We start from the raw sequence: 27883 nt of genomic DNA, 5'->3' as shown, positions 1-27883 counted from the left end.
ACTAGAGGGGTCACCGGCAGGAGGAAGGAGGTCCTGATTCCTCTATATAGATCTTTATATCACTAGAGGGGTCACCGGCAGCAGGAAGGAGGTCCTGATTCCTCTACATAGATCTATATATCACTAGAGGGGTCACCGGCAGGAGGAAGGAGGTCCTGATTCCTCTATATAGATCTTTATATCACTAGAGGTATCACCGGCAGGAGGAAGGAGGTCCCGATTCCTCTATATAGATCCTATCACTAGAGGGGTCACTGGCAGGAGGAAGGAGGTCCGGATTCCTCTATATAGATCCTATCACTAGAGGGATCACCGGCAGGAGGAAGGAGGTCCTGATTCCTCTATATAGATCTTTATATCACTAGAGGGATCACCGGCAGGAGGAAGGAGGTCCTGATTCCTCTATAGAGATCTTTATATCATTAGAGGGGTCCCCGGCAGGAGGAAGGAGGTCCGGATTCCTCTATATAGATCCTATCACTAGAGGGGTCACTGGCAGGAGGAAGGAGGTCCTGATTCCTCTATATAGATCTTTATATCATTAGAGGGGTCACCAGCAGGATGAAGGAGGTCCTGATTACCCTATACAGATCTTTAGTTAGACCTCATTTAGAATACTGTGTCCAGTTATGGAGGTCTAACTTACAAAAAGATATTGATAACATAGAACAAGTCCAGAGACAAAAAAGGTGAAAGGTCTGGGGGGATAAAACATATCAAGAGCGACTTCAGGAACTTGACATGTCCAGTCTGGAGGAAAGAAGGAAAAGGGAGACATGACTGAAAGCTTTAAATACATCAAGGGGGTGAATAAGGTTCAGGAGGGCAGGATTTTCAACACAAAACCAAAATCAAGAACACGGGAACATGACCTAACTGGAGGAAAGTTCAATACTAGTCTCAGAGAGTACTATTTACTGCAAGAGTAGTTGATGCTTGGAATAAACTTCCAGCAGAGGTAGTGAGCCAGTCAACAGTAAATGGCACATGGTTTCAAACATGCTCAGGACAAGCATAGATCTATACTTAGACAAGAAAAAAAGAACAAAAAACACCCCCCCCCCCAAACAAAAAACAAAACAACCCCCCCCCCCAAAAAAAAAAAAAATTAATGGACAGACTCATTCTTGGTCTTTTTTTGCCGTCACTTTTCTATGTTTCTGTGTTAACAGACACACACATTGTGCTTCTCATTCTGATCATATAGTAAACATGTAAGAATCAAATAGGACTTTATAGATAAATAAATGCAAACAACAAGTACAGAATCTTATATACAATTTTTATTAGTTATGAAAATCATGAATACCTATATAAAATATACAAAAGACACGGGGCAGGAAATATGTCAGAGAAATCATGAGTCCTAAAGAGATGAAGAGGATAGAGGTTCACATGCAGTAATTAAAATACGACCAGGGATGTTGTGGGGAATTTCTAAAATGGTTGGCTCCTCCTTCCTTCTCTTTAAGCTGAGGTTTATTTAGTTTTTTTCCCCACAAATTTATTGACCTAACTTACTTGTATTGAAGGATGACCCACACTGTTCTGACAGCTGGAACCTGTGGAAATAGTGCCTGGTCTTCTTTCTGGCACTGAACTTCTGGCTCTACAGGGGTTAATAGGTTCAGGTCTTTAGGCTGAATTCAATAGAAGTAGCTCCTGATGAGGACCCGCCCCTCTCCTCCCCTTTTATCAAATCAGAAAAGCCCATGCATAGTGTATACTTCATGTAACATGCTCTGGGAATGAGGGAGAGTCTGATGAATGACAGGATTCTCTTCTCAATTTACATGTTGCATGCAGTGAAATTAATGTGTAAGTTCTTCTTGAGAGGGGAGGAGGGGATGGGCCCCATTGGGAGCTTCTTCTATTGAGTTCAGGCTAGAGACCTGAACTTAACCCCCACAACACCAGATGTTCAACACCAGGAAGAGGACTGGGCACCCTGTACAGAGTATTTCCATATGACTTAGCAGCCTGCACAACATGGGCCATTCATCTCAGAGCTGCGGTTAGAAACCATGGGGCACCATACAGCCTACCTGACAGCCCCCCCCCCAACAAAAAACACAGTTTACTATGCTTCAGTTATGCATGAACTCAATGAGTGACCGGTATCAGTATCACACTTTGAGTGACAATTACTCAGTCATACAACACTGTACCCATTTGACATTTTTATCCTTTTTTTGAGACAGATCGAGCTTTCTTTTGGTGGTATTTGATCACCACTGGGTTTTTTATTTTTTGCTATATAAAGGAAAAAATACCGAAAATTTTGAAAAAAAAATTTTTTTTGTTTCGCTTTTGTTAGAAAATTTTGCAAATAGAAACTTTATCAACTTTTATATTATGCTACATTTTTTGGGTAAAAATAACCTAAAACAGTCTATATTTTTTAGTCTGTGTGAAAGCTATAAAGTCTACATACTATGGGATATATATTTGAAAATTGATCAGTTGAGGTCCTAAAATGCAGGACACTGGTATGGCATATAGCAGTGATTAGGACGCTGGTATGGGGTATTGTGATGATTAAGGCATTAGCATGAGGTATGGCAGTAGCAAGGACACTATTATGGGGTAGGACTGTGATCAGAATGCTGCAATAGGGTAAGACGGTGATCAAAACACTGATGTGGGGTATGGTGGTGATCAGGGTGTTGGTATGGGGTATGGGGGTGATCAGGATGCTGGTATGGGGTATGGTGGTGATCAGGACGCTGGTATGGGGTATGGGGGTGATCAGGATGCTGGTATGGGATATGGTGGTGATCAGAACGCTGATATGGGGTATGGCGGTGATCAGGATGCTGGTATGGGGTATGGCGGTGATCAGGACACTAGTATGGGGTATGGTGGTGATCAGGACATGGTATGGGGTGTGGCGGTGATCAGGATGCTGGTATAGCATATGGAGTGATCAGGTTGCTGGTATGGGGTATGGCAGTGATGAGGATGCTGGTATGGGGTATAGGCAGTGATCAGGATGCTGGTATGGGGTATGGCAGTGATCAGGACGCTGGTATGGGGTATGGCGGTGATCAGGATGCTGGTATGAGGTATGGCAGTGATCAGGATGCTGGTATGGGGTATGGCAGTGATCAGGACGCTGGTATGGGGTATGGCAGTGATCAGGATGCTGGTATGGGGTATGGTGGTGATCAGGATGCTGGTATGGGGTATGGCTGTGATCAGGATGCTGGTATGGCATATGGGATGATCAGGTTGTTGGTATGGGGTATGTGGGTGACCAAGAAGCTGGTATGGGGTATGGCGGTGATCAGGATGCTGGTATGGGGTATGGCGGTGACCAGGGTGCTAGTATGGGGTATGGCGGTGATCAGGATGCTGGTATGGGGTATGGCGGTGATCAGGATGCTGATATGGGGTATGGCGGTGATCAGGACACTGATATGGGATATGGCGGTGACCAGGGTGCTGGTATGGTGTATGGAGGTGATAAGAGTGCTAGTATGGCATAAGGCAGTGATCAGGGTGTTGGTTTGGGGTATGCCAGTGATCAGGACATTGGTATGGTGTATGGTGGTGACCAGGGTGCTGGTATGGTGTATGGAGGTGATCGGGGTGCTGGTATGGCATATGGCAGTGATCAGGGTGTTGGTTTGGGGTATGCCAGTGATCAGGAAATTGGTATGGTGTATGGGGGTGTTTTGTGTGCACTGGGACAGGTGACAGGGGCCTCCCTGCATTATTATGGGCATTGTGATGCAGTGTTTAGGGACACTGGGGCACTGGGGTGGCTTGCATTGCAGTGTGTGTGTGTGTAGAAGCAGACTGACAGGCTTCTGTACACTCACACACTGAAGGATCACTTTTCTCTACTCACACACTGAGAGCAGAGAGAAGCGATCTTTACTTTCAGTTTCAGTGTTTACTTGATTGGTCACAGCAGTCACATGGCAAAACATCATGTGATCGCCCAAACACAGCGGTAATGTGATCCGCTGTGTCTGGGCGACACACCAATCCCCGGGCTCCAGGGTGAGAGTTCTGTGAGCTGTGCACGAGCCTTCGATACGGGCTGACATACAGGAATGTCAGCCCTCATCAGCGCTGCGTCCCGTCCGCCATCTATGTACAATGGGTAAACGGCACTGCTTCCCGTCCGCCATCTATGTACAATGGGTAAACGGCACTGCTTCCCGTCCGCCATCTATGTACAATGGGTAGACGGCGCTGCTTCCCGTCCGCCATCTATGTACAATGGGTAGATGGCGCTGCTTCCCGTCCGCCATCTATGTACAATGGGTAGACGGCGCTGCTTCCCGTCCGCCATCTATGTACAATGGGTAGACGGCGCTGCTTCCCGTCCGCCATCTATGTACAATGGGTAGACGGCGCTGCTTCCCGTCCGCCATCTATGTACAATGGGTAGATGGCACTGCTTCCCGTCCACCATCTATGTACAATGGGTAGACGGCGCTGCTTCCCGTCCGCCATCTATGTACAATGGGTAGACAGCGCTGCTTCCCGTCCACCATCTATGTACAATGGGTAGACGGCGCTGCTTCCCGTCCGCCATCTATGTACAATGGGTAGACAGCGCTGCTTCCCGTCCACCATCTATGTACAATGGGTAGACGGCGCTGCGTCCCGTCCACCATCTATGTACAATGGGTAGACGGCGCTGCGTCCCGTCCGCCATCTATGTACAATGGGTAGACAGCGCTGCTTCCCGTCCGCCATCTATGTACAATGGGTAGACAGCGCTGCTTCCCGTCCACCATCTATGTACAATGGGTAGACGGCGCTGCTTCCCGTCCGCCATCTATGTACAATGGGTAGACTGGAAGAGGTTAACACCTTCCCAGCCAGTGTCATTAGTACAGTGACAGTGTATATTTTAGCACCAATCACTGTATTAGTGTCACTGGTTCCCACAAAGTGTCAGTTAGTGTAAAAATGTCCGCCGCAATATCGCAGTCCCACTATGAGTCGCTGATTGCCACCATTACTAGTATTACAAAAAAATTATTAAATATTCCAGTATATATCCCATACTTTGTAGAAGCTTTAACTTTTTGAGCAAACTAATCAATATACACTTATTGGGATTTTTTTATCAAAAATATGTAGCAGAATACTATCTGCTGTTCTACACCTCAAGTTTCATCCATGGTCGATTAGTATTGGAGGATGCCTATGGCCCAAGGAGTAGACCATAATAACCACATTCACATTACAAGGCTACAATATCTAGTAATAGAAATGCTGCAGCTCCACTCCCAAAACAATTAGAAATGTATGAGTCCATCTGGGGCCAAACATTCCCCATCTCTCCTTCCACTGGTGCGTGTATATAGAAGTTATGCTATAAGGAGCAGAGAGGACTATTATCGGGGCCAGTACTATGTACATGGTGGGAATACCTTCATAGGGACATTTCACCACTGCCAAACCAATTCGTTATAATACAAGCACACAAATCCAAAAGCCAAACACATGGCACTTATTATCAGTATCATCTTCCAGTTGCAGATCTGAAAGAAAACAAAGAGAAGAAAATATGAGTTTCTTGCATGCCTCTTATTATGTTTATTCTCAAGTAAAGGTGACCACACATCACAATCTGATTGTACAATCTAATCAATCTCTATTAGGGCCCATGTTGATGAGTGTCGCTGATACTAGTTGATGCCTGTGCAGCAAAATGCTGGCCTGCTTTGCTAATGCTTCCCAAAAGGACCTTCTGCCTTCAGCAAGCTGCAAAGCAAAGCAGGTCAAACACAGCTTCAGAACTGTCATCCACATTACACCAATAATGTGGAATCCCTGCTTTATTTTTTCCTCCCTTTCCATGTTGTCAAGATTCTACTTACCCTCTCCATGCTGCAGTTCCATCCCTGGATTTCTCCTCAGTCCATCTCCAGCCATCGTCTTTGGGCATTCTGACCATTTCCTGCAAGTCCAGCCCTTCATTTCTATGCCCCTTAGGGGCCTAGTCATTGCTCGGGCTGGGCTCACAGTACATCAGGACTGAGTGGCACTCGCAGACCATTACATGAGTCTTGATAAAGCCAGCCATACATGGATCGAAATTCTGCCAGTTTAGCAGGGTCCAGGTGAATTTCGATCCGTGTGTGGCCCCTGTGGTTCAATCTACTGAACAACTTCTGTACAGCTCCCCTGTTGGATTTTAGCCACTTGATTAGTCCTGAAGGGTATAGTCAGTGTATTCTGATGGTGGGGAAGTCTTCCTGCTGTCAGAATACAATAGCCCAGTGGGGAGGACTCCCGCATTCACATTTGTATGTGTGGATGCAAAAATCGGGTTAAGTTTTTTCTTTGTTAAGAATGAAAAAAATCCTGACCCATCTATGGCCCGCTTTTGTCCTGGAAAAATGTTTCCCACCTTCCCTCTTAGCCATTGCTGGAGATAGAATAGCAAGTACTGAAAATGTCATAAGACCAACAAGAGGACTGCAGGAGCAAAGGCATGTATAGGGTTAAAAAAAATATATGTAGGCAGGTACAGGTGTAGTTTTGCCTTCCTGCACAGGTGCCACCATACAGGCAGAAAAAAGGACCTCACATTCCTCTTAGACCTCCATAGGGGTCATCAGGTGAGAGGCTGTCTTATTGGACGTTGCTGCCTTGGATGACCTTGTGACCATCTTTAGCGAGGGTAATGCTTATAAAGGTACCGACCTCTAATGGTTGGAACACATTTTGCATGTGATTAGGTCAGGGACAGGAACCCGCTGGTCAGGGAGAGTTTTCCTAACATATAGAGAGGTTCCAGTGGAGGAGGAACAGAATACTGGTTGCCAGTTCATCAATGTGGAGCTTTTCCACTGCCACTCCTTGTTGCACCACTGCCTGCCTGCGAGGTGCTGTCGGCATGCGAGTGTCGTTGTCCGCAAGGGCAGCATAGCTCACTGTGAGTATGACTGTACTGTGTTGTTGGAACTTTCACATCAATACACTTTGTTGCAAACTTGAATCTCTGTGTGTCTTCCTTCTCTCTGGGTATCCAGTACCAGTCCCCTCCCGCAAGCTGGTGGGAGGGCTTTGGGAGATGGGGTGTTATATGCCTGAAGGTCCACTTTAAAGTAAATAGTAATCTGTAGATTTCTGTTATATCCAATCAGATAGGCTCTCACACTGCATCAAGTAATTGTTAGGTAATCTGAAGGAGATGAAGCCATGTGATCAGCATGCAGGGCTGAGGAATAAAATGTACTTTTTATTGAATACCAATATATAATTATGTCAACGCAGTGCTGAAGAGCAAAAAATGTCCCGATCATGAAGGGGGTAAAACCTTCCAGGTGTTAAGTGGTTAAAGCTGAACTTAGAATTTGAATTATCTGATTAGAATTTGCGTTCTCTGGTAGAGGAGAGGAGACCCTACAACTGTGTAAGACTGAAGGGAAGGCTAGAGAAAGGATTTTACTTGTTTTAATAAACTAACAGAGACTGGGGGGGGGGATTGGAAGGGGTGTTGGTGGTCTGATGGAAGCGACTCCTACTCTGGACCTTTCCTTGAAAAACAGTGCTATATTGTTATTATCCATTACTAATGTATTCACCAACAATTCAGTAAAATAAAATGTCTCAATTAGAATGTAATTTTCTTCCATGAGAGATCAATAATGGAGGACAACATATACATCTTCATGATGCAAGATCGGTACTTACCATTCCACGATTTGTGTTTATCAGTAATGGAGATTGCTGGGCTGCTGTCAAAACAAAAATCTGTATTTCAGCTAAATTCACCACTGAGAATAAAATGTACATCGTGTGATCGTCATCGAGACAGCTACAGTACATGACCGGAGCTGAAAAGGTTGAACCTATACGGGGCTAACTGATCTTGCAACCCATAGCGATCCGCAGGATCAGCTTCAGCGGTTTGCAGCCTGTAAGGGGTTAACTGTGGCAGCTCTGTGCTAAAGTCGGAGATTCGCTTCTTCAGCCTGAAACCGGCACATGCGCAGTTGCTTCAGGGGATACATATCTTCACGGGATACTCAATTTACCGCCACACTGGGGGGTAGCTGTCACTGTTTCGGGAATCCAAGATCACCCCAATAACTGGCCAGGACCTTCACAGAGTCCAGAAGCTCTGCTGGCATCCTGCTCCTGCACCCCCTGTGAGGGTGTCACCCGGTGCGGCCCGCACCCCCGCACCCCCTGCACCCCCATAGAGATGTCACTGCTGAGTAGGTCCCCCTTTTGCTGCCAAAACAGCCCTGACCCTTGAGGCATGGACACCACTAGACTTCTGAAGGGATGCTGTGGTATCGGCACCAAGCCGTCAGTAGAAGATCCTTTAAGTCCTGTAAATTGGTAGTGGGGCCTCCATGAATCGGACTTCTTTTTCCAGCACATCCCACAGATGCTCGATTGGATTGAGATCTGGAGAATTTGATGTATGAAATGAACAGGGTCTATAACGTGGACAATATAAAAAAACGATTGATTGGCGCTCAACACATGTTCCCACTATCCGAGAATGGTTTGCTAGGATCAACTAAATTGAGGAAATGGAGGAACTGATTTCTGTTGCTAAAGAACATCCTGAGAGATTCAGGAAAACATGGGCCTGTTGGAGTCATTTCAAAACCACCCCTACTTATCACCTACTAGTACATGAACAACATATACCCTCTGTGTGAATGATCGGACATAATGTGGTCCTGGGGAGCACCCTGTCTTCCGAGGGCACACCTGATGCACGTCTGGATGGGCTTTGGCTTTACATTGTGGCATACCTTCCCGGGCTATTAGTCCACACATTGCCCCATTGACTGATCTGACACGTGCTGCATCTTAAGCTATATGCTTATCTTTCTAGTGCGGCTCGTACAAAATGAAGTGAGCTATTTATCCGCAATTATCTACTCCACGTCCCCTCCATACCTTACCCAAACCCCCCCCCCCCCCTTTTTTTTTCTTACCTTCTCTCCCCCACATTCCCCTCTCCCATTATACCACCCTACATATTCTTCTCTAACTGCTCCTCTCTCTGTCTTATCTGTAACTCACACCTGTGTTAAGCCTTTATTATTTATATACCACCAACGAAACAGAGCATTGACCTTCATACAGGTGTGACTTCACATAACTCACATACCCAAGCTATGGACACACAAACCACAACATACACATCATCATGTGCTATCCTTTCCCAACACGCTACACTCCCTGAACATAGAAACGTGCTAATAGGCCAGAAGACAATCGATCATAATGACTTATCTCTTCTACTCTGTGTCTGCTGGTTTGCAATATTCAGTTGTTATAATGTCATATTCCATTTTGATCTGTATTGCAGTTTAATCCATGACCCGTCTGTGTAACGGGAGGCTACATGCTATGTTTATGTTCAGACTGTGATCCATAACTGTATATGCACTGATATGCCTTTTTTCTTCTAATAAAATATTTTTTGAAAAAAAAAAAAAGATTGATAACACTGGAAAATGACGGTTTATTGAATAAGGTACTAAAGTTCCTAGTTTAACAATCACATATAGCAGTTTGAATTTTATGCGTTGGGCTCCCGATTGCCCAACGCATCAAACTCAAACTGCTAACTCTGACCTACAAAGCCATTTACAATGACGCCCCAAACTACATAACCGACCTGATACCCAAATACTACCCTATCCAAGCCCTTCACTCCTCACAGGACCTCCTACTCTCTAGCTCCCTGGTCTCCTCCTCCCACACCTGATTGCAGGACTTCTCCAGGACTTCCCCCATCCTCTGGAACTCCCTACCCCAATCCATCAGACTGTCGCCTACCCTCCTCACCTTCAGGCGCACCCTGAAAACCCTCCTCTTCAGGGAAGCCTACCCCAACCTCACCTAACAACCTCCTCCACTCCTCCCACCACTCCATCCCCCACAGCCATCTCCTCCTGTACCACCTTCCCCTCCCTCCTAGATTATAAGCTCGAAAGAGCAGGGCCCTCGAACCCCTTGTGTATTGTATTGTTACTGTCTTGTCTCATGTTCTGTCCCCCTTGCTATTGTACAGCGCTGAGCAAACCCTTTGGCGCTATATAAATACTGTATAATAATAATATATATATAGTCCCCGAGTTAAAGTGGAGTTCTACTCCCCCCCCCCCCAAAAAAAAAGTCAGCAGCTACAAACACTTAATATTTATTTATTACAGGTACTTATTAGCACTGTCAATTTACTCAGCACTTTACATAGGTATATATATATAATATTCACATCCATCCCTAACCGTACAATCTAAGGTCCCTAACTCACATCCATACATACACATACTAGGGAAAATTTTACACAGGGTTCAAGTAACCTACCTGCATGTCTTTGGAGTATGGGACAGGAGCAGACTGACAACTCATGGGGCCCCTGGGCAATAGGGGATCATGGGCCCCTGTGTACTTGCCCAAACTCAAAAAAGCCTATGAAAAAGGTACCAGGGGCATCTCATGGGGCCCCCTACTGACCCCGGGCCCTCGGGCAGTGGCCGAGTTTCCAAATGGTCAGTCCGCCCCTGGTGTGGGAGGAAAGCGGAGTTTCCTCTGCCAGCGGTGTCCTCACCTGAACCAATTGGGTATCGAAAGCTGGGGCCGCCATCTCGACTAAGGGAGACTGGCAGCAAAGGCCCTAAGGCTTCACAGCCGGTTTTCCTACTACACATGACACACAGTGCACTTTTTGGTTGTGCAGTGTCCCAGAAGGCTGCAGGGAGAGGAGGGCTGAGGGGGCGAACTGAGCCAGAAGTGGAAGCGGGTACCTGTCAAAACCAGATACCTGTTCCCCCCTCCACCTCAAAATGACAAATGTGGCAGCGGAGGGGGGAGGAGGCAGATAAGTGAAGCTTCTCCTTTTGGGTACAGCTCCACTTTAAGGATGAAGGCAGAGTGATGTAATGCTGGTCCCAGAAAGTGCTGGGCTCTCACCTTGCTGCTCACTGCATGCTGCCAATCTACTGTCTGATATCCTTTATCACTGCATGGCCACTTAACCCTTCCCTATGCTATCCAAAACTTAAAAATAGTTTTTAGGAACTTTCTTGCTCACTACCTGGGGATTGCTGACAATAGGGAGCGACAAGTCATGCGATTTGGAACTGTCGGATCTCATAACAAGTCACACCGGTGTGAACCAGGGCTTGGTTATCTATTGAGCATTCTAGAGGCCAGAATGATCAATTATTCTGGCTGCCAGGATACATGTATGCTCATACGCATGCGTTTATGTACGTTTATGTGCACTTACATGCGGGGCTTCTGTTAGAAATCAGAGATCTATATAAAGCGGTCCTTGACTCCACCCTGACCCAGTCATGTTTGCTTCTGATGTTTGCCTGGGACCAAGAGCTGTTTTTGGTAGCTTGATCTTTGTGCTGGGAGCGCACAGGGAGCGCAATCACAACACAAACATTGCCTGCCCCCCAACTCTGCTGCACAAATGCAGCCCTGCCCTCTCTAGATGCTGGAGATGCCATCGAGATACAGGCACACTCCTACACATTTGGTGGGAATGCCCAATACTCCAGCCTTTCTGGTCAGTGGTTCACTCTATTATATCCCAGGTAACAGCTAATGCATTAGACCATTCCCCCGCTCAATACTTATTGCACTACCCCACCTCATCTCTGCAGGAGTATCACAGGTCACTGCAGCCAAGGCTTGCACTGGGGAACCCCCCCCCCCCGCATACCTCCCCTCAAAGAATGGATTACACGCATAAATAGGATAGAGGAGATGGAGGCGCTAATATATATTGCCAAGGATTCCCCATCCAAATTGACAAAAACCCGGGCATGATGGGTCCACTTCCAGTCAACTGTAACGTTTCACGAAATACTGGGCGAAGCATAGTAGCTACATACCCCAGCAGGTTTCGTGGGTTAATTTGACAAATCCTCGCTGAACACCCCGAACATTCTTTCTCTGAACTGAAACGAAAACTCTCTTCATCACAACTCATCACCTCCCCACACATACAGAATACGCTTCTACCGAAACCATTTAAGAAGCAGGGGTAGTGCTGGGGATGACCCAATCCAAGGGAGACCTCTCCACCCGTCTTCCCTCACTCCCCCTATCTCCATCAACCTTCTAGGATGGATTTGTACCTCTCTCTGTTCTTCTGCAGTCTATCTTTTCACTCTTACTTCTGCACTGCTTCTGAACCCCCATATCACACTTGGACCTTCCCAAGTCCTACCCCCCCCCCCCTTTTTTTTCTTACCCTCTCCCGGCTCACCCCATTCACCATTCCTCGTTAAGATGCAACCGGAATAACACACTTATAGGAGGAAGAAATTGGCCGCAGTGCAGATGGTAACTTTAACGATAAAAGTAGATCCCTCTGACCTCAACATACACTAGTCCATCCTTATTCCGGGATCGAGTATCTACCATCCCTACTGAACTAGTTACACTGAGTGATTATACAAGGATCCAACTCTCCATGTGTCGCTGTGCTACCTAGCAATATTTGATCATACCAACTGAGTACTGGTTGTGTGATCCTTGACCTTTGTTCCTTTTCACATTGTTAAAAATGTTTTTTGTTCATTTACAGTTGCAAGAAAAAGTATGTGAACCCCTTGGGATTACGTGGAGTTTTGCATGAATTGGGCATAAAATGTGCTCTGAACGTCATCTAAGTCACAACAATAGAAGAACACAGTCTGCTGAACATAATACTACACAAACATAAGATGTTGCCATGGTTTAATTGCACATAACATGTAAACATTCACAGTGCAGGGAGGAAAAAGTATGTGAAGCCCTAGCTTAATGACTTCTCCCAGAACTAATTGGAGCCAGGAGTGAGCCAACCTTGACTCCAATCAGTGTGATGATATTGGATGTGTTGCTGACAGCTGTCCTGCCCTTAAAAAACACACACCTGTTTTGGGTTTACTGGTTTCAAGAAGCACTGTCTGATGTGAACAATGCCTCGCAGAAAAGAGCTCTCAGAAGACCTACCATCAAGAATTGTTGACTTGCATGAAGCTGGAAAGGGTTACAAAAGTATCTCCAAAAGCCTTGATGTTCATGTGTCCACGGTAAGACAGACTGTCTACAAATGGAGAAAGTTTAGCACTGTTGCTACTCTCCCTAGGCGTGGTCGTCCTGTAAAAATGACTGCAAGAGCACAGCGCAGAATGCTGCATGAGGTAAAGAAGAATCCCAGAGTGTCAGCTAAAGACCTACAGAAATCTCTGGCACATGCTAACATTTTTGTTGACACATCTACAATAAGGAAAACATTAAACAAGAATGGAGTACATGGGAGGACACCACGGAGGAAGCCATTGCTGTCCAAAAAGAAGATTGCAGCACGTTTGAAGTTTGCAAAAGAGCACCTGGATGTTCCACAGCACTACTGGCAGAATATACTGTGGACAGATGAAACCAAGATTGAGTTGTTTGGGAAGAACACACAACACTATGTGTGGAGAAAAAAAGGCACAGCACACCAACATCAAAACCTCATCCCCACTGTGAAACATGGCGGAGGGAGCATCATGGTTTGGGGCTGCTTTGCTGCCTCAGGGCCTGGACGGATTGTTGTCATTGATGGGAAAATGAATTCCAGAGTTTATCAAGACATTTTGCAGGAAAACGTATGACCATCTGTCCGCCAACTGAAGCTCCGCAGAGGATGGGGGATGCAACAGGACAATGACCCAAAGCATACAACAAAACAATGGCTGCAACAGCACAGAATACGCCTTCTGGAGTGGCCCAGTCAGAGTCCTGACCTCAACCCCATTGAAATGCTGTGGCATGACCTTAAGAGAGCGATTCACACCAGACATCCCAAGAATATTGCTACACTGAAACAGTTTTGTGAAGAGGAGTGGTCCAAAATGACTCCAGATCGTTGTGCAGGTCTGATCTGCAACTACAGGAAACGTTTGGTTGAGGTTATTGCTGCCAAAGGAGGATCAACCAGTTATTAAGTCCAAAGGTTCACATACTTTTTCCTCCCTGCACTGTGAATGTTTACATGTTATGTGTAATTAAACCATGGCAACATCTAATGTTTGTGTAGTATTATGTTCAGCAGACTGTGTTCTTCTATTGTTGTGACTTAGATGACGTTCAGAGCACATTTTATGCCCAATTCATGCAAAACTCCACGTAATCCCAAGGGGTTCACATACTTTTTCTTGCAACTGTATTTGTTTTGTAATTACTATTATACATGAAAGTTGTAATACTGTATTTGTAATTGCTGTTCATATACAAATAAAAACATTTTCTTGGGAAAAAAAAACAAAAAACATTACCTGCCCAGCAGCGCATATGTGCGACGTGTGGGCGTTAAAGGCCAGCATTTTGCTGTTGTACATTTGGGTTACTGGGGCGTAGACGGGTTAAAGGGGAGTTGTTGAGTGGACGGCCCGGCTCTTAAAATACTGATCAAAGCACCTGATGTGCAGATAGGCTAACACAGAACTGCATTTAGAAGCATAAAATAAAATATGCTATATGCCTGTAAAAGTGGCATTTTATGTCCATTGTATTGTATTGTATACACATTTGTTTATTTATTTACTTACTTATTTATTTACTATATGCATTAGGAAGTCAAAATAATAAATTCCCAGTTTCTTTATAGGCGGTTTAAAGAAAAAGCGCTTTGCTAATCAATAATTATAATGAAATCTGTTCTGCGCTGGCCTGACGAAGGGAGTTGAGCTTGTCTAAACGAATGAACTCTACAAACCGCCAAGTGTCAAGTACAGTCATTGAGGTTTTGCTGCAAATTCTCCACTATGGCTACAGTCCACTTACACAGTTATTTGGTTCCGTCCGCAATAAGCTGCAGACGATGGTACTTCAATCATAAATAAATAAATAAATAAATACTACATTAAAAATAAATACATGAATAGCTAAACAAATACATAAACTCCAAACTCCAAATAAATAAGCTTTCAATGCTGTTGGGAGGAGCTATTTATGTCTCCATCCCTCACAGCTGTACCCCAAGAGAGGTGGCCCTCAGGGTTACAAGGGCTACAGGCGGTGGTATATTTAGGTTTCATGCTGAAGTAGGCAACACAAAAATTGCCCCTCCCCCCCCCCCCAGGAGAGACCCTGACACCCAGCAACTCCCCCCTCCCCCACAAAGAGAGCCTGACATTGACCAACAACACCCCAGCCCCCCCAGAGAGCCTTTCACTACCACCACTCCCCCAGAGAGCCTTTCACTACCACCACCCCCCCCCCCTTACACTGTTAACCCCCTAGCCCGGGAAGAGATAAGACACTCACCTTTACAGCTCTGGACATCCCCAGGAACAAGAGTCGGGCTCTGCATACACCATCAAGCAGCCCGCAGCCTCTCTCCCACCTGTTCCCCATGCTGCGTGTGTCCCTTCTTCCATCCTTTCTTTCGAGGGACAGCGCTGCCCACCTGAAAAATGCTGCTGCCCCCCTGAAAAATGCCACCCTAGGCAAATGCCTTGTTTGCCTTGCGGTAAATACACTCCTGGCTACAGGGTTACAAGGCCACAAGGCTTTGCACCTGCAATAGACTGGAGTACCTTCTCACGGAATCTGAGCAGCCAGCTCTCCCAAAGGCTTAGTGTCATCATTTGCACCTCCCTGAAGCATCAAAAGCCAGGACCATTTTTTTAAACTTTATATGTCAATGCCCTTTTAAAGCCGTTGTATTTGGGGAATGAAAAGGTTAATTTTAGAGTGAACTTGTTGATGACAAAAGCACAGGTTCACTTCAAGTAAGCATACCCTTTTGCCCACTTTTACTCTTTATTCCATTGGACAACTCACACAAATGTCAGAAATAGAAGTTCTAAGACTAAGAAATACTGAGGAGACTAAGAAACTACACACCTCAGTCAGGAATGCAAATCCCATCCAGAAGAGATACCACTGGGCATGGCTGGTTTAGACCAGAGATGTGTACCCCATGGATGAGGACCCAAAGGAAACCCATAATCAATATTAGAGATATCAAGAATAATACATTCATTAGATTGGCTTGTTTTTTGATGGCCACCTTGTAGAATTTGGGATCTGAAAGTAAGAGAAAAATCCCCAATAAGGTTTTGGGAAAACTGTACACTGGTTTGTGGGATCCCAGCATGGAGTCTAACCACCCCTGCTATTGATATTTGGTTCTTACAAGAATTCTATCTATGATGTACAGTAGAAACCTTCCTACCTTGAATGATTTCCCTCATCCTCCGCTTGTTGGAGATGTTCACACGGTTGGTGTCGGTGTCGAGTTTTGCCTCTGGGGTGAAGAGGAAGAGTGCGTGGGCCATTTCCTGAATTTTAGGCTGAGACTCCAGGAGTTTGGTCTTCTCCTCATCGTTGTTGTCATCCAGATCACCAATCACCGCAATGACGTTCCTCTTTCCTGAGTGTAGAACATACAGTACCTGTTATTTTATAGTGCTTAATAAAGATGTCTGACCTACAACAAAAGACTAAATAATATTAAATAATAATAATAATTAAGGTGTATGTTTGGATAAACATGAAGAAAAAAGCATTTGAGACTTTAACTTGACTAAAAAAAGAAGTTAGTTTAACAAAAGTTCAGTTCAGGATATGCCCACAAGTCCAATGAATCCAATGTGAACTGTAGGCTAGACATCCATCCCACTGAAAGTAATGCTGCTGTCCTGGACTCTAATGGTTCAGGTTTATTTGCAACTCCTTTACAACCAACCATGAGAGATCCAGACAGACTCAGGCAGGCAAAAAAAAAACAGGAAAAAGGTTTTCTTTCCTCTTTGCCTGCCTGAAAAAATACATATTAGTATCCCAGAAATCCAGTGAGCTCCCTGTTTTCCACAGTGAACCGACAACACACTGCTTCTGTTGCGCCCCAAGTTAGTGTTGTCATCCCTTGGTAGGGGGGTGGGGAGCGCTAAGAAGACAACACCAATGTATCATCCAACCACAATCAGGGATACATATATTCAAAAAAGCAGAGTTTAGTGAGCGCTTGAACAAATACACAGCAGCTGTACACCAAAAAGGCACCATATACAACCTTCTGAAACGTAAATATTCAAAAAAAGGGGGGGAGGTGCAGCGCTTTACAAAACAACAGACACTAATAAAATTAAAAGTCAAACATATAATGAATAGTGACTGTGTGCAAGTAAAATAAAGCCACTAAATGGTGGCTATAAAGTGAAAGAGGTGCAAAATGAATAAATAAAAGAGTCCAATGAAGGGGTGCTCTTAAGATCCAGGATGATCCTCAGACATCCAATGATTGGAACAGCCAGGTGATAAATAATATAAGGATTGCGCACTCACCAGATACGCAATCTTTATGCACATTAGTATATCAAATCACTGGACCTCTGGTGTCATCAAATTGGTCTGGTCAGATCTGGTCATATGGCTCTTGCTGCCTGGCACTCGGATAGATGCGGCTGCTCTGTAGATCTGGCTGGTTTTCACCAGAGTAATGGAGAGTAGAGCTCCCCTGTTTCAGTTATATCACCCGCCATGACTTGGATGGGATGTGGACTGAAGACAAGAAGGGGCCGTTGCCCTAGGTGTGTTCCGGGTTCCTCAGAAGCATTGGTGGCTACCAACAAGATCACGTGCGAGCGAACCAATCAACACTCAAATCATCACCCCCGTCCTGGACTTATTGCCCAGGTGGCCACCTATCACGGGACCACGCTTGGAGTCACTGAGCTCCTGAGAGCGACCCATTCTTTCACCAATGTTTGTAGAAGCCGTCTGCATGTCTAAGTCATGATTTTATACACCTGTGGCCATGGAGGTGATTGGAACACCTGAATCCAATGGTTTGGAAGGGGGGGAGCAATACTTTTGGCAATATAGTGTGTATATATTATATATATTTGCCCACTCATACAATTTAAATACAATGTTTCACTTCTGTAATATTTGTCCTTACCTAGGGTTTTGGACAATTTTTCCAGCTCTTCATCATATAAGGAGTCCGTGACGTTGGTTACATTGACGCGTCCTCTTGTCTTTGAGTGATATAAAATGGCAAAGGTGCAATTCTGCGGCTGGATTTGGGCATTATTACGGATCAAGATGGATTTGACATCCCCCTCCCACAGGAAGGTGCAGAGGAAATCTATTAGCCATTGATAGGTTGTTTGAGACTCCCTAGAGAAAATACAGACGGTCATGGCGATTCTGCAGAGATGGAGACAAAATCCAGAATAATAATGAGTAAGAAATAGCAGCATGGAATACAATTCAGCCATTGCCCATCTATCTACAGTCAGTTAAATGGACAACATCTATGATTGAGATATATATATATGTATTAATGGGATTTATTTGTTATATTCATTTATATTTATTTGTTATTAACCACTTGAGCTCCAGAGGATTTACCCCCCTTAATGACCACGCCTTTTTTGCTGTTTGGCGCTGCACTAATTCAAATAATAATTGCGCGGTCATGCAATGCTGTACCCAAACGAAATTTACGTCCTTTTTTTCACACAAATAGAGCTTTCCTTTGGTGGTATTTGATCACCTGTGCGCTTTTTATTTTTTGCGCTATAAACAAAAAAAGCACAACAATTTTGAAAAAAAACAATATTTTCTACTTTCAGCTATAAAAAATATATCGTAAACTCAAAGTTAGTCATAAATTTAGGCCAAAATGTATTCTGCTCCATGTTTTTGGTAAAAAAAATCCCAATAAGTGTATATTGATTGCTTTGTGTGACAGTTATAGCGTCTACAAACTATGGTATAGATACTGTAATTTATTCCTTTTTTTGCTATACAGCGCTGCACTAATTCAAATGATAATTGCGCGGTCATGCAATGCTGCACCCAAATGAAATTTACGTCCTTTTTTTCACACAAATAGACCTTTCTTTTGATGGTATTTTATCACCTGTGCGCTTTTTATTTTTTGCACTATAAACAAAAAAAACACGAAAATTTTGAAAAAAAACAATATTTTCTACTTTCAGCTATAAAAAATATATCGTAAACTCAAAGTTAGTCATAAATTTATGCCAAAATGTATTCTGCTCCATGTTTTTGGTAAAAAAAATCCCGTGCATTAGCGGGCAAACTGGCGCTATATGGGAGGGGCGCTAACACTATCGGAAGTCAAAAAAATCTGTTCACTGTAATCAGTGGCACTGGTGACAGGGCAGTGAAGGGGTTAACTGGGGGGGGGGGGGCGATCAAGGGGTTAACTTGCATTACTGGTGTACTGGCGGGCAAACTGGCGCTATCTGGGAGGGGCGCTAACACTATTGGAAGTCGCCAGCGACACTGATACAGTGATCAGTAAAAATCTGTTCACTGATCGATGACACTGGTGACAGGGCAGTGAAGGGGTTAATTCGGGGGGGGGGGGGGATTAAGGGGTTAGACGGGATTACTGGTGTATTAGTGGGAAATCTGGCGCTATATGGGAGGGGCGCTAACACTATCGAAAGTCGCCAGCGACACTGATACAATGATCAGTAAAAATCGGTTCACTGATCAGTGACACTGGTGACAGGGCAGTGAAGGGGTTAACTGGGGGGGCGATCAAGGGGTTAAACGGGATTACTGGTGTACTGGCGGGCAATCTGGCGCTATCTGGGAGGGGCGCTAACACTATCAGAAGTCGCCGGCGACACTGATACAGTGATCAGTAAAAATCGGTTCACTGATCAGTGACACTGGTGATAAGGCAGTGAAGGAGTTAACTGGGGGGGGGGGATTAAGGGGTTAAACGGGATTACTGGTGTACTGGCGGGCAATCTGGCTCTATCTGGGAGGGGTGCTAACACTATCGGAAGTCGCCAGCGACACTGATACAGTGATCAGTAAAAATCGATTCACTGATCAGTGACACTGGTGACAGGGCAGTGAAGGGGTTAACTGGGGGGGGGGATGATCATGGGGGTTAAATGTGTCCTAGAGTGGGTAGAGTGTTCTAACTGTGGGTATGTGCTGTTTTACTCACTGTTAGTATATCTTCTTCTCTGTCTGGAACGGAATGTGTCCAGGCAGAGAAGAATGACATCATATCCTGTCCTGTGTAAATGTCAACACAGGACAGGATAGGACAGGGACCGATCATCTGATTTCATCCAGACATCACTGGCTGAAATCGAATGATTGATCCCTCCGGGATCAAATGGTGTCACCCGCGGGTCGGCGGGAGCGCACGCGCGCGCCCCCTGCCGGCGAAAACGTCGGGAGCGCGGAACCCGTTTTAAAATGTGGTTTTGCGCCCCAGTGCCGCCCTGCACACGTATATATACAGTGGCAGGGCGGCAAGTGGTTAAAGATTATATTTATTTATGTGAATGTATTTTATTTAATTTATTCTATGTATTTACATTTAATTGTTGGGATTTTTTTACTTATTATATTTATTTACATTTATTTGTTGATTTTAAATATGTATATATTAGCCCCGGAAGATGGCAGTTTATGACAAAACGTGTCGAGCGGAGCCTCCCTTCTGACGTTATCATGTTGTCCACCATCTTGGATTATCCATATGAAACGACTGATGCCCTCTTTTTTCCAGTGTTTTGTAAATGTGATTCTACTTGCTTATTAAAATGATTTGGTTTACTGCACTATGAGAGGCACTTTTTATTTTACATGAGCCAACCTTGATATCAACACCAGAATGGAATCTGAGTGGAACGTGGGGTCCCGGATAGAGTTTAGGAGTCGGGATGGAGTTATGTTCATATAGAGCATATTAGGACCCCCTATAACTAAGGGGTCTGTCAGTCTGGTAAGCCTCTGATTTTACTATACGGTGGTGGCCATTCACATTGGTGGTTTGATGGAATGAAGATTTTCATTATTGATTGCAAGATCCAGGATATCGATTTGCACTCATGTGGACTATTTGTGAAGGATTTCACTTATGTGGATTTTGATCATTTTCTTGTTTTTTACATGGATATTTGTGATTGATTTCACGTATTTGGTCTTCAGCACTTTATTGTTTATTAGTGTATTTACTCATGTTCACCTATTTAACACTTTACTCACACTTAGCGCACCACTAAATTATCTGTATATGCTAGTTGAGAGGGGATATCCTGAGTGTGTTTGCAGCTTTGCACTACATGAGTGTGGAATATCTGCGCAGTTTATTTTATTTATAAATATATATATATATAACTTATTTATATTTTAAATTAATATAATACATAAAAACAAACAAAACATATATACCAAATATTTGTTGTTAAAGATTAAATAAATGTAAATGCATAGAATAAATACATACATATTAATAAATATAATCTTTATTTATATGTTTGTCTTTATTTATTAATCTTTATTTATTTATATATGTATTTAATGTATTTATTCTGTGTATTTACATTTAATTTTTGACATTTATTTATTTATTTATTATATTTATTTATATTCATTTGTTGATTTAAAAAAAAAAATATATATATATATATATATATATTTATTTTATTTCAGGTACTTATATAGCGCCATCAATTTTACATATATTGTACATTCACATTAGTCCCTAACCCTCAAGGGGTGTACAATCTAAGGCCCCTAACTCACATTCATACATACACATACTAGGGACAATTTAGACAGGATCCAATTAGCCTATAGGAGTGTGGGAGGAAACCCACACAGGCACAGGGAGAACATGCAACACTCCAGGCAAGGACTGGGATTCGAACCAACGACCCGAGTACTGCCAGGTGGAAGTGCTAACCATTTAACTATATATATATATATATATATATATATATATATATATATATATATATATATATAAAATTTATTCATATTTTAAATTAATACAATACATTTAAGAAATACCAAATAAGTCCCAACAAATCAATCTAAACAAATTTAAGAAATATATATATATATATATATATATATATATACTGTATATATATATATATATATACACATATATATCAGAGAGAGAGAGATGTGTGTGTATATATATATATACTGTATATATATATACACATGAACTTTTGCACAATATTCTAATTTTTCGAGTTTCACCTGTATATATATACAGGTGAAACTCGAAAAATTAGAATATCGTGCAAAAGTTAATTTATTTCAGTGATGCAACTTAAAAGGTGAAACTAATATATGAGACTCATTCCATGCAAAGCAAGATAGTTCAAGCCGTGATTTGTCATCATTGTGTTGATTATGGCTTACAGCTCATGAAAACCCCAAATCCACAATCTCAGAAAATGAGAATATTCCATCCAATCAATAAAACACGGATTGTACATAGAACAATATCGCACCTCTGAAAAGTAGAAGCTGCATATGTACTCAGTACTTGGTTTGGGCCCCTTTTGCAGCACTTACTGCCTCAATGCAGCCTGTGGCACTGCTGAGGTGTTATGGAAGACCAGGATGCTTCAATAGCGGCCTTCAGCTCTTCTGCATTGTTCAGTCTCATGTCTCTCATCTTTCTCTTGGCAATGCCCCATAGATTGTCTATGGGGTTCAGGTCAGGCGAGTTTGCTGGCCAATCAAGCACAGTAATCCCACGGTCATTGAACCAGGTTTTGGTGCTTTTGGCAGTGTGGGAGGTGCCAAGTCCTGCTGGAAAATGAAGTCAGCATCCCCATAAAGCCCGTCTGCAGAAGGAAGCATGAAGTGCTCCAAAATCTCCTGGTAGACGGCTGCGTTGACCCTGGACTTAATGAAGCACAGTTGACCAACACCAGCAGATGACATGGCTACCCAGAAACTTTATACTGGACTTCAAGCATCTTGCAGTGTGGGCCTCTCCATTCTTCCTCCATACTCGGGGTCCTTGGGCCTCTCCATTCTTCCTCAATACTCGGGATCCTGGGGCCTCTCCATTCTTCCTCCATACTCGGGGTCCTTGGTTTCCAAATGAGATGTAAAAGTTGCTCTCATCAGAAAAGAGGACTTTGGACCACTGAGCAGCAGACCAGGTCTGTTTTTCTTTAGCCCAGGTAAGACGCTTCTGACGTTGTTTGTTGTTCAGGAGCTGCTTGACAAGAGGAATACGACATTTGAAGCCCATGTCTAGGATCCGTCTGTGTGTGGTGGCTCTTGATGCACTGACTCCAGCCTCAGTCCACTCCTTGTGAAAGTCCCCAACACTTTTGAATGGCCTTTTCCTGACAATCCTTTCCAGGCTGCGGTCATCCCTTCTGCTTGGGCACCCTTTTCTTCCACACTTTTCCCTTCCACATAACTTTCTATTAATGTGCTTTGATACAGCACTTTGGGAACATCCAACTTCTTTTGCAATTACCTTTTGAGGCTTTCCCTCCTTATGGAGGGTGTCAGTGATGGTGTCAGGTCAGCAGTCTTTCCCATGATTGTGATTCCTACTGAACCAGACTGAGAGACCATTTAAAGGCTCAGGAACCCTTTGCAGGTGTTATGGCTGAATGAGCTGATTAGAGTGGGACACTTTGAGCCGAGATTATTCCACCTTTTCACAATATTCTCATTTTCTGAGATTGTGGATTTGGGGTTTTCATGAGCTGTAAGCCATAATCATCACAATGATGACAAATCACGGCTTGAACTATCTTGCTTTTCATGTAATGAGTCTCATATATTAGTTTCACCTTTTAAGTTGCTGCACTGAAATAAATCAACTTTTGCACCATATTCTAATTTTTCGAGTTTCACCTGTATATATATATGTTACATTTATTAAATTTGTTTAGATTTATTTGTTGGGATTTATTTGATATCTTGATTTATTTGTTTTTTTTATTTATTATATTTATTGATCGATTCATTTATTTATATTTATTGTTGTGATCAGGGGCGGACTGACAACTCATGGGGCCCCCGGGCAATAGGGGATCATGGGGCCCCTGTGTCCTTGCCCAAACTCAAAAAAGCCTATGAAAAAGGTACCAGAGGCATCTCATGGGGCCCCCTACTGACCCCGGGCCCTCGGGCAGTGCTCGAGTTCCCAAATGGTCAGTCCGCCCCTGGTTGTGATGTATTTATTATTTGTATTTCATTGTTGCTTTTTATTTATTATATCAATTTATATTTATATTTTGATTTTTAGTTATTATATTTGTTTATATACAACATATTTGTTGTTGTTTATTTACTGGGTGACTTGCAGATTTTTCTCAACTAATTTTTGGAGTCTTTTGCAAAATAATGACCAGATTCTGAGTGCACCAGTTTTAGTAATCCCCCCCCCCCCCCTTTTGCAGAACTTGCTATGGCCTTTCTGAAAGAAGTGAACTTCCTATAAGCTGGGAATACTGTCACCCCCTCTTACTTACACCTCCACCCCTCTTTCTGTGTCCTCGCTTCACCTGTGTGGTCTGGGAGCCTGGGATGTCCATATTTGGTGTCCTGGGGTGATGTTTCCTCCTGCACTGTATCTATGGAGGAGCAAAGGAGCCACCCTTAGACGCCAGCATTGTCACCCGGAGGGGAGGGTAAGAGTTAGATGGATGAGCAGATTTGGATGGATTCTATTGGTCCTGGTTCCCACCTATGCCTTTTATAGTGTGTTTTGCAGAGTACACTTTGATGGGACTTTACACTCTATGGCACTAAAAGTCACATCAAAAGTAGTGCAAGAACATTTCCAAAGTCACTGCTTTGATGCCACTTTGAGTGCCAGAGAGAGTCTGTCGCACTCAATACTTTTAGTGACACCCCCTCCCCCCCAAACCCAAAAAATGCATAAAAAACACACCGCAAAATGCACCAGATAAATCGCAACACACATAGGTGTGACCCAGGCTGCAAGCTGCAGCAACCAATATTTTATTTCCTTTTGGGATAAAGGTTTAATGCACTGCTAAAAAAAAATTCAAGGAAGACTTTGAAAACCCATCAGATCTCAATGGGGAGGAATCTCCTGCTGGATCGCTATACTGACATGGACGGGGGATGTGTGAGGAACGTAAGGACGCCCCATTGTTTGATGGAGATGAAAATGATCGACCTACAGAGGACTGAATTCAAAGACACCCCGAAAATCAAAGCGAAGAAATGATACAGCAGGCGAGTCCATTTTGCTGAAATGTTTGTATGGCTCCCACGTGCTTGTATGCATGCCTGACAGGGGGAGGGTCCTAATGAGACCACGGATGGTGTCCTGGGGGATTTCCTCCCAGATCTGGACCAGGGCATCACTGAGCTCCTGGACAGTCTGAGGTGCAACCTGGCGGCATCGGATGGACCCAAACATGACATCCCAGAGGTTTTCTATTGGATTTAGGTCAGGAGAGTGTGGGGGCCATTCAATGGTATCAATTCCTTCATCCTCCAGGAACTGCCTGCATACTCTTGTCACATGAGGCCAGGCATTGTCGTGCACCAGGAGGAACCCAGGACCCACTGCACCAGGAGGGACCCAGGACCCACTGCACCAGGAGGGACCCAGGACCCACTGCACCAGTGTAGGGTCTGACAATGTGTCCAAGGATTTCATCCTGATACCTAATGGCAGTCAGGGTGTCATTGTCTGGCCTGTAGAGGTCTATGTGTCCCTCCATGGATATGCCTCCCCAGACCATCACTGACCCACCACCACAACAGTCATGCTGAACCATGTTACACGCAGCAGAACGTTCTCCACGGCTTCCCCAGACCCTTTCACGTCTGTCACATGTGCTCAGGGTGAACCTGCTCTCATCTGTGAAAAGCACAGGGTGCCAGTGGTGGACCTGCCAATTCTGGGGTTCAATGGCAAATGCCAATCCAGCTCTATGCTGGGCAGTAACATGCCTGCAGTCTCTGACCATCTCCTGTACTATGTCTGCAGTCTCTGACCATCTCCTCTAGTCTGTCTGTAGTCTCTGACCATCTCCTGTACTATGCCTGCAGTCTCTGGTCATCTCCTGTGGTGTGTCTGCAGTCTCTGACCATCTCCTGTACTGTGTCCGCAGTCTCTGACCATCTCCTGTACTGTGTCCGCAGTCTCTGGTCATCTCCTGTGGTGTGTCTGCAGTCTCTGGTCATCTCCTGTACTGTGTCCGCAGTCTCTGACCATCTCCTGTACACTCCGCAGTCTCTGACCATCTCCTGTAGTGTGTCTGCAGTCTCTGACCATCTCCTGTACTGTGTCTGCAGTCTCTGGTCATCTCCTGTACTATGTCTGCAGTCTCTGACCATCTCCTGTACTGTCCGCAGTCTCTGGTCATCCCCTGTACTGTGTCCGCAGTCTCTGGTCATCTCCTGTAGTGTGTTCGCAGTCTCTGGTCATCTCCTGTACTATGTCCGCAGTCTCCGACCATCTCCTGTACTGTGTCTGCAGTCTCTGGTCATCCCCTGTACTATGTCTGCAGTTTCTGGTCATCTCCTGTACTATGTCCGCAGTCTCTGGTCATCTCCTGTACTGTGTCCGCAGTCTCTGGTCATCTCCTTTACTGTGTCCGCAGTCTCTGATCATCTCCTGTACTGTGTCCGCAGTCTCTGGTCATCCCCTGTACTGTGTCCGCAGTCTCTGGTCATCCCCTGTACTGTGTCCGCAGTCTCTGGTCATCTCCTGTACTATGTCCGCAGTCTCTGGTCATCTCCTGTACTATGTCCGCAGTCTCTGGTCATCTCCTGTACTATGTCCGCAGTCTCTGGTCATCTCCTGTACTGTGTCTGCAGTCTCTGGTCATCTCCTGTACTGTGTCTGCAGTCTCTGGTCATCTCCTGTACTGTGTCTGCAGTCTCTGGTCATCTCCTGTACTGTGTCTGCAGTCTCTGACCATCTCCTGTATCATGTCTGCAGTCTCTGACCATCTCCTGTACTGTGTCCGCAGTCTCTGACCATCTCCTGTATCACAAACCTCCCAACATTTGCAGAAAAATGGTTGGTAACTCCCCCCCCCTTTTGTTTTGTTTTTAATAACCATTCGTTTTCCTTCAGAATCTGAATTGTAATAATCTGGAGGTTGGTGGAAGGTTTGGTGCAGGAAAACGCCTTTGATATTTAAATGCCTTTACATGCCCGGGGTCATACTGGTGGGATTTGGGAATTGAAATGGCACCTGAAATGGCATCTAATGAATGTGAATGTTGGCGTGTTCACACGTGCGAATTGCTGCGGCGCCATTTCTAGAATAGTTCTTGCGTGACTTTTTCTGCAGTTTTGTTGCAATTTCACATACTCAGAATATAATGGAGATCGCTCTGCAAATTGCAATAAATCATTGAAAATCTTCACAAGTCGCAATAAAGTCTTCATAAATCGTGCTGAAATTGCACACAAATCGCACGATTTTAAATTGCAGCGATGTGACCGGGACTAATGCAGAGTTCTATACATCCGACCATAAAGAGGGACAACTGACGAGGACGGAGGGACTGGTTTCATCCCAACCAGGGACAGTCGGGGGGCATTAAATACAGTGAATATTATCTGCCGTCTTTTCATGGATTCAGAAGCCATAGATGACCCCCCTCCCCCCCCCCGCTCTCTACTAAGGTGACCACTTCTGCTCTATAGACCGGTCATTAGTTCTGGGGAGACTTTGCAGGGACCTCGGATACTTGTAGGGGGAGGGGGGAACTTTGTGGCATAAAATCTGGTGCAGCTCTGCATAGAAGCCAATCAGCTTGCAGGTTTTATTGTCAAAGCTTCATTGAACAAGCTGAAGGTAGAAGCTGATTGGCTGCCATGCACAGCTGCCCCCCCACCCCCGGGTAGTGTCACCATACAGAAATATTTACATTGTGATCATATAGATACAATGTAAAGTTATTTTTTCCATTTGCATGCAATAAGTAAAAACAGGACCTGATGGGATGAAGATCTTCCAGGAAGATTCCAGAACCCGATATTGTCCTCCGAAATACCAAACCAAACCCCCTATAGACAGAGAGAGAGGAGCCGTACCTGATCTATGGTGTCAGTCCTGGAAACTAACATTGCAGTCCTTCCTCCTTCCATCACATGACACCAACA

The 27883-nt window shown here is 44.4% G+C and overlaps 1 protein-coding gene across 2 annotated transcripts; it reads right to left on the bottom strand.

Annotated features, from left to right (window-relative positions):
- Positions 1-1265: 1265 nt before the first annotated feature.
- LOC149437885 (uncharacterized) lies at positions 1266-27883 on the bottom strand. Of its 2 annotated transcripts, none has more exons than XM_089660536.1 (5): positions 27815-27883; positions 17906-18156; positions 16178-16375; positions 7669-7712; positions 1266-5507 (listed from the first exon to the last, which is right to left on the bottom strand). In XM_089660536.1, the coding sequence occupies exons 2-5, from the start codon at positions 18147-18149 to the stop codon at positions 5412-5414; spliced, it is 582 nt and encodes a 193-aa protein (XP_089516662.1). In that variant the 5' UTR covers positions 18150-18156; positions 27815-27883; the 3' UTR covers positions 1266-5411. The 2 variants fall into 2 exon arrangements, with proteins under 2 accessions (XP_089516662.1, XP_089516663.1); XM_089660537.1 differs by having other exon boundaries at positions 7669-7709.

Source organism: Staurois parvus, unplaced genomic scaffold (assembly GCF_062004578.1).
Source record: "Staurois parvus isolate SC_StPar_1 unplaced genomic scaffold, SC_StPar_1.0 ptg001252l, whole genome shotgun sequence".
Taxonomy (NCBI): Eukaryota; Metazoa; Chordata; class Amphibia; order Anura; family Ranidae; genus Staurois; species Staurois parvus.
Note: the sequence above shows the minus strand (reverse complement) of the source record. Positions and strands in the feature narration are given on the sequence as shown.